Source organism: Haematobia irritans, chromosome 2, assembly GCF_050003625.1.
Source record: "Haematobia irritans isolate KBUSLIRL chromosome 2, ASM5000362v1, whole genome shotgun sequence".
Lineage (NCBI taxonomy): Eukaryota > Metazoa > Arthropoda > Insecta > Diptera > Muscidae > Haematobia > Haematobia irritans.
The window spans coordinates 231,228,145-231,235,962 of record NC_134398.1 but is presented as its reverse complement, the minus strand read 5'-3'; the positions used below and the strand labels follow the sequence as shown (position 1 = coordinate 231,235,962).

Below are 7,818 nucleotides of genomic sequence, written 5' to 3'. Positions count from 1 at the left end.
CCAGTTAAGGTAAGTATTAAGTTCGAGTTTAGCCGCTAAAATCGCCATTTTGCACGATTACTTTTCTTTACTAATATTTTTTAAGGAATACAAACTTTGTGAAAACTTGTTATGGGCTATTCCCCATCAAGTTATAATAAAATCTGCAACAAAATTATACATATTTTATGCCTTTTTTACTGCTTTATTTTTCACTTTAGTGAAAAAAGTCGAACTTAATACCCACCTTTAGAATAAAAACAATAAATAAAGAACGAGACTGTTATTCACTTTAACATAATTTTTAACAAATTGTTACATTTGCTATGAGACCTAAAAGAACAAATATTTGAATATCATTTATGGTTTTGTTGTTTTGATTTTTATTTTGTCTTAATTTTCGTTTAAAACTATTACAATAATGAATAATTATTACGTTTATAATTTTTTTGTTTGTTTTATACATAATCTTATTGTTGTTTTGGTGGATTTTGCATTCCACATTTTTTCATCTTCATCTTTCTTACTTTAGTTTTAATGAAAGTTTGCAAAAAAAATTGTTTTCATTTATTTACACAGACAAAATGTTTAGTAGTATTTGCTTTTTGTTGTAGCTGTTATTTAAATATATATATTGTATTTGTTGTACATTAACTTACATATATTATGTATATAAACTTTATTTGTATTCTTTTGCCAACATTCGACGATATTTTTTGTTTCTTCAAGCTGATGATTATAAAGATAGAGAGGACATATGCAAATATTAAGGGATCAATATGCATAGGATTCAATACTTGAAAATGATTCTTGATTTATTTAACTTTGTGTGTTTGTGTAAGCCAAGTCACCGTTTGGAAGGATTAAGAAAATAATGAACAAAAAACTCTCTACATGGGAAAAACGAATAATGCTAAACTTTTCAACGAACTTTTCGAGATTTGAAGGCAATCTTTAAAAAATTACTAAAAAATATAAAGAAACTCATATAAACACAATATGTAGAAACTTTTAAGAGGCTTGAAATATATGCATTACAATAATTGGCCATTTCGAAAGAATAAATATTGGAAAAAAACAAACGATTCTATGAAAACAATAATAAAAGAAAATGGAGAAAAAATTTAAGCTAGACTAGGAAAGTAACACAATTTTTTAACGTACATCTAATTATCGTCTATGCAAAATATTGGACAGGGCTCGCATTTGCTTTTGCAATTCCGAATCCATTCTGGCAGCTTCCTCTTCGAATGTATCTCGCATCGTATTCAAATTGGGTAATTTATCCGATTTTATATTCAACATATCACCAAAAAATTGTGTCCATACATGTTTCTTTAGGTAGCGTGGCAGTTTCTGTTTTATGTCCCATGTATTGCCTCGTTTCTGCAACTGCATATATTCGCCGAAGAGCATAACGTGCACTGTACCCGCAATGCAAAATAGATCTGTTTCATAAGACCAAGAACGTCCCTCTTGCATTTCGATGCAGGTAAAACCATCCGTTTGTATAACCTTGCGGAATTTTGTCTTATCGCCATCGGGGAATAACGTCATATCGATGGCACAGCCAAAATCGATTAGACGCAATGAAGGAAAATGCAAATCCGTACTTGGTACACGCATTAAGAGGAAGTTATCCGGTTTTATATCAGCATGTATAATTTTATTCTGGTGCAGGTGACAGATGATATTACAAATTTGTGCAGAAAAATGCATGACCAACGATTCATGCATAACTTTAGTTGTGGCCTGACGTATTTTATTGTTGATATCGAGCAGTGAACCAAAAGGTGAGAACTCAGTGGCGATTATACTTGCATTTGGAGCAATTATAGCTGTCGATATATCCATTAGACCCGGCAGTATGTTGGGCGATTGTATTCGTTTAAGAACCTGGAATAAAAATGACAAACGATGTATGTAGAATAAAAGATTACTGCTGAAGCCTAAAAGTCCACTTTAGTTTTTGTTTTATAAATTAACCATTAACAATTAGCCTGGGGTATGGCTTCAAATAAATGTTTAAATTTGAAGTGAAAAATATTACAGCGAATATTGTCCCTTTTGTTCAGGACTAGGAAATTAGTGTCGGGACAAAGGTCTATCGACAAAAAACGGCGGACATTAAAATAGCGATGGTGACATGATAACAGGAATAAGGATGAATAGTGAATCGACCAAACCCATCGAATCCAAAATATAGTATGGGCATAGGATACAGGTCATAATTTCTGATATATCCAGTCAATATTATTTTTTTCGAGTTTTAATAATTTTATCGGAGCAGCTGATGTGAAAATCCTTTATGTTGACTTTGCTCCGACTTCAACGCAGCCGATTATCGCTTGATCTATTATTGATTGAGGTTCGTCTCTATTCTCCACTAGAGGCACTGTTATTTTCATAAATAATTTTTGGATTCAATCACGAAATTAATTAATCCAATTAATTTTAAATAATAATAACCGTCAAGTCAGTTACAAAATTAATTTATACTATTAATTTTTGTGATTGATTTTACTTTTAATTACAAAATTTGTTGGAACAATTAACTTTTTAATTCAATTCAACTCAATTAAAATTTTAATTGGAAATATTTTGGTGATTTTTTTTTTTGTAGGATCCAGTTTTAGGGAGAAAGTAATCGTCTTGGAAAGATCGTCCATCGATATGTGATGACTGTGAGATTTTTACAATGTTCCCTTCGTGCAAGGTGTCCCATGAATACATTTAACAAAATTTTAACATCCATCGAAAAAACACATATTTTCTACAAGTCCAAAACTTTTCAAAAATTGTTTTGTGAAAGTCTTATTGCCAAAAGTAGAAGGATTATCAGATTTAAAATTCAACCATTAAACCATTTTTTGATATAAGAATTTCGATATAGTTTAACAAAATATTTAAATGAACTAGATTACAAAGTGACATAATGAAACATGGAAATATTTACCTGATCACATATATAAATTTCCCAAGTGTTTGCTGGTTTTTGAAATTTCAATGCCACAACAGCACCGGTTACAGCATCCGTCGCTTTGTAAACGGAACCATAGGAACCACGGCCGATTTCTTTATCTATATTGAACTGAATACCATCGCCTAAACTCAATTGTCGGGTATTGGCAATTTTTGGTAAAGGCGTTTGTATAATTTTGTAATTGTCATGAGCCTCAGACTCTGAACCGGGGAAATCCAGTTTCGTTAGGAAAGCTCGACAAAGTTCACTGCTAAATGGATCAATTGCCTCTTTGGCCATATGTCGTTCAATAGTCTATAATAATAATATAAAATAAAGATATAAGAATATGAAATATTTCAAGTAATCCTTAAAATAGCCGCAAGAATTCCATTTACCTCTAAGGCTTTAGCCAATCTACGTTCCTTTGCTTCAGCATCATGTTGGGTGGAAAAATAGGAATTTTCCTGGTATGTGGAAATATCAACAGCATTACTTTGATTAAGTGTAGTATTATTCAAGGCCGATGCATCACGGAAATTCAGACGACCCACTGCATTGGTAAGTGAACAATTGGAATTATCCAATGCTACAGCACTTGAAAATGAATAGTTGGCATTATCATTAAAAGTGGCATTAAGATGTGCTGATTTATTGTTGTCTTCACCCGAAGACATTTTAGCTAAATTATTATTGGTTGTCAGAGCCATATGACCATTTTCCATTGACGACGAATTACTATTATGACAAGCCAACACATGAAATTTGTTCGAAGGTTTCTTAAGCTTTGTTGATTTGGGCCTCTTTGCTGAAGTCTTTGGTGTTGAAGTTTGGCCAAGGAGATACGGATGGAAACTATTGCCATTGTTACGTTTGATGCTATTCTCGGGATTTGAAGGAGAATTAATCTAAAAATCAAGAGAAAAGGAAATTAATGGTTAACACATGTTGCCATCCTAACTCTAATTATTCGTAATTTCCACCAGAGGTTCGAAGTTGTGTTTGGGTTACCCAACCATCAATTGTGTCAATAGTATCCATCAAGAGATACTATTGATACAAAATGCTCTTCTAGTTCATTTATCGTATCTGTCCCATATCTCTTAATGGTGGTTCCTATTGTGAGGATGTTAATAACAAAACATATATTCAACAAGTAATGGGAATGGAATCCCATATTCGATCCCCATTCCTCTGTAGCATATCCATCAAACTATATAAATATTCGTATGTTTTAATCGTGATCTACGACCTTCAATAAAAAAGTGTATTCTTGAAATTTTGTAGAAATACGCTTTTGTTTGTTTGTTTGTTTATTCATTCAATATAATTTTGGTCGGAGGACTGGTCAAGTTCATTTCATTGTTTAACCAACCTCGTCGAATCGATGTTAATGTTCACCAATCTCCACTTATCAATCTCCACAAAAGTGAAAGGTTTGCTTTTCATTGATGATAACAAAGTTAAAAGTCTATGAGGTTTTGTCAGGCGTATCTTTTATAGAATAATAGAACACTATTCAATGATGGCTCTAAAGGAGATTTAAATAAGATTTTCAAAAATGATGCCTTGACTTGAGTCGATTATAAGAGAAAATTGGATTTGTCAAATTAAAATCCAACAAAAATCGGTTTAGACATTTTTTGAAAAAACAAAACAATTCCCAGCAAAAGAGACACCGCCAAAAAAAGTATTGAAAATGTTCTCTTTGGATCCGGAAGAGGTGCAAAATTGGCGAAGAAGCGATGTATTTAACATGGGCTTGTCATAAGACTGATGTCATCCATTTCAACAGCCACAACGGCTGAATTGCATCACTTCTTAAGATGTGATTCAAATTCAGTGCTTTGGGTGTGAAAATTGCGATTTTTGAAAATATTTGACTTCAAATATTTTCAAAAATCGCAATTTTTTTTTATTATTTTATTAATTCTTACTCTATTTTTAAACCATATGAAACTTAAAGTTGAAATTACCCATTAAAAATATGAAAAAAGCGAGTTGTAAGTGCTTTTAAAGTTGTGCGCTAAATTTTTTTCAACTTACGAAAATTCCAAAATGTAATTTCTTGGGCATCATAAGAGAAATGTTGACCACTAAACCTAACCTAAACTAATATTCATATTCAAGACTTAAATATTGTCCCCATTGTTTTCCTTAGTACTGTTTCTAAAATACTCCCATACACAATTGCATAATCAGAAATCTTAACTTTAATTTTTCAAAGGCAACTTACCCCTGGCTGATATATTCTCTCAATTGTATAGGCGCTGTAGTTATTATTGCCATTTGGTGTTTCCAAGCCCGTTGAAGGCCTCTCCTTTTTAAATTTAATTTTAAGAGTTTTATTTTGAGATCCTTGGGTAGGGGTATGCATACTGAAACGGATGGTAGAAGCCTCGATTTGGTCCTCCAAGTCATCTTGGGTATTGACCGACGTATGTTGTAGTTGATAGAGGTTTTGACGATTATGGTTATTTTGGTAATGTTGTTCCTCCTCCTCTGTATCTGGATTATCGTCTTCCTGATCCTCTGCCTCGTCAACGGCATAGACATCGTCTTCCTCGGCAGCTTGATTGACATACTGTATCTGTTGATATCCTTGCGCTTGATGGTATTGTTGTACTTGATGGTATTGTTGATTGGAAGATTGTTGCGCCTGTGGCTGTTGCGTCTGCTGCTGATATACATGAGTTGTCGTCGTTGTCGTCGTCGCCTCTTGTTGCTGATAGTACAAATGATTGTTGTTTATATGCTGTTGCTGTACATAGTAATGTTGACTTTGTTCATGAGTTTGTGCTACTTGTTGGTACTGTTTCGATTCTGTTTTCGGCGATCCTATATCTTCTACTTGTACATGTGTTTGGGCAGTCGTGGTCTGGACTTGCTGCTGTGCAGCAGCAACTACTTCATGTTTCTTTTTCAACTCATCCATTTTTTGCTTATAACCACGAGCCCTTATTTCCTCAGGACTATATTCTATACCCATACCCGAAGGATATACTATGCTCTTGGCGTAATAACACATTTTTTGAGGATCGTCCGGTTCTTCTAAAAATAATGCAGGTTGCCATGTTTCGTGGTTATTACGGCAATATACAGGAAATTTTCTGCTAGATTTTATGCCATCAACTTGAATTGCAGAGCTAGTGGTTGTTGTCGATTGTGCCAGCGTCGTGGTTATGCCCTGGTGAGTTGGTGTTGAGGAATTATGTTGCTTTGACGAAGCTTCTAGGGCTTTTTCGTATTGTTGGCGTGTCATATTGATGGTTGCAGCGGGAAGCTGTTGTTCTATAGGCACAGTTCTGTGACTTTGGTTGGTTTGATGTACGACGACAGGTGCTACATTTGTCGTTGTTTGGTGGGTTGCTGCCTGATGGACACTATAAACATGAGGTGGCACCTATGAGAGAATTAGAAGGGATTAATTTTTAGTTGCTATCTTAGAGAGCATTTTTTCCTTACCTGTGTGGTATTGATTTGCGATTGGTGTTGCTGCTGCTGATTGTGGTGAACACTGACCATTTGTGGATGCTGCTGAAGAGTTTGTGGCGCTTGAACATGGACCTGTTGATGATGTTGTTGCAAATGTGAAGGCTGCAACTGCAATTGTTGTTGATGATACACGCTATGAGTCTGCTGAGGCTGGGGCTGATGGTGGACTACGGCATGGCTCTGCGTCTGAGGACTGTTGGTAGTGGTAGTTTGATGGTAGGAAACTTGCTGCCGATATTGTTGAACCGGAATGGTTTGCTGATAAGTGGGATGGGGTTGATGCTGTTGCTGTTGTAGTATTTGTTGTTGTTGCTGTTGTGGAAGCACCGACTTCGTATACATCAGTTTACTGTGGGCATGGTGTAGATCAGCATAGGGTTGGGCCTTCTCTTGGAAAGCCAAATTGTACACTGCCTCGGCCTCTTTGAAACTATTGACCGATTCATAGTACGTTGCCCAACCAATATAAAAACACGCTATTTGCTTGCCCACCCCACGTTGGTGGAGGACTTGATAAAAGTGTAGGGGATTACTTTGCATATCAATGTACTTCAACCACAAACGAACCATCCTCAAGTCCTGCTTATAATAGTCGCTGTGCTCGAACAACGTTAAACATCTTTCGAGGGTTTCGCGAAACTTGTTGTCTGGGTCTCCATGTCCATGGTTTTCATACCAACATATGTAATTCCACCAATGATCTAATGGATCCGGTCCCTGATATAAGCTGATAGCATTTTCCCACGCCTGCTTGTCTTTCAGAAAACTGTGCATTTGGTCGGCAGGCACGGATGCCTGACGCAAGTATGAATTCATGGCTCACCCAGTGCTACTAACAAAATCCAATTGTCCAATTTTTCGCCTTCAACCCACCGTCACACAACTTAATGAACAGAAAATAAACAAACGAAAAATGAATGTTGCAATGTTTGCTGCTGTCACCCAGCCGTCTTCCACACCGCGTCAGAATTTTTCTTCTCAAGAATCCACACAACACCTAATACACTCCAGCACGCACTTAAGTCTTTATACTTTCATACACACATTCACTGTCGTTTTCCATACAGTTCCAGCATTGCCTTTTCCAAGGCGATTAGTAAAGGGATTTTTCAGAAAATTGCATTCGATGCATAAATAAAACAACAAATTAAACAAAAGTTATGATACTTCTTTAGAAGTCAGATATATTCACAACTGATATGGCAACACTTAATGTTTGTGATATGGCATCGCCATTGTGTTCATTGCTTAAAGATAAGAGTTCATTTGGTTGGAGCGAATTTAAATTTTGTTTTCCAAGCCAAAAGGTTGCCATAACGACAATTCAGCGCTGAAAGCATTGTTGTTGCGCTTACAGTTGTGGTAGGTATAATGACGGAAAA

General features: G+C 35.4%; 1 protein-coding gene across 1 annotated transcript; it reads right to left on the bottom strand.

Moving 5' to 3' along the window:
• Positions 1-338: 338 nt before the first annotated feature.
• On the bottom strand, positions 339-7,623 carry Bub1 (Bub1 kinase). The gene is made up of 5 exons (XM_075297844.1): positions 6,407-7,623; positions 5,178-6,344; positions 3,340-3,849; positions 2,936-3,256; positions 339-1,875 (listed from the first exon to the last, which is right to left on the bottom strand). The coding sequence occupies exons 1-5, from the start codon at positions 7,250-7,252 to the stop codon at positions 1,150-1,152; spliced, it is 3,570 nt and encodes a 1,189-aa protein (XP_075153959.1). The 5' UTR covers positions 7,253-7,623; the 3' UTR covers positions 339-1,149.
• Positions 7,624-7,818: the final 195 nt, after the last annotated feature.

Bases quoted from the DNA above. Each gene is read 5' to 3' on its own strand.
- Bub1 (XM_075297844.1), bottom strand. From the start codon at position 7,252: ATGAATTCATACTTGCGTCAGGCATCCGTGCCTGCCGACCAAATGCAC. The intron at 6,345-6,406 runs GTAAGGAAAAAA...ATTCTCTCATAG, and splicing joins CGCAAATCAATACCACACAG to GTGCCACCTCATGTTTATAG. The intron at 3,257-3,339 runs GTAAATGGAATT...TTATTATTATAG, and splicing joins GATTGGCTAAAGCCTTAGAG to ACTATTGAACGACATATGGC.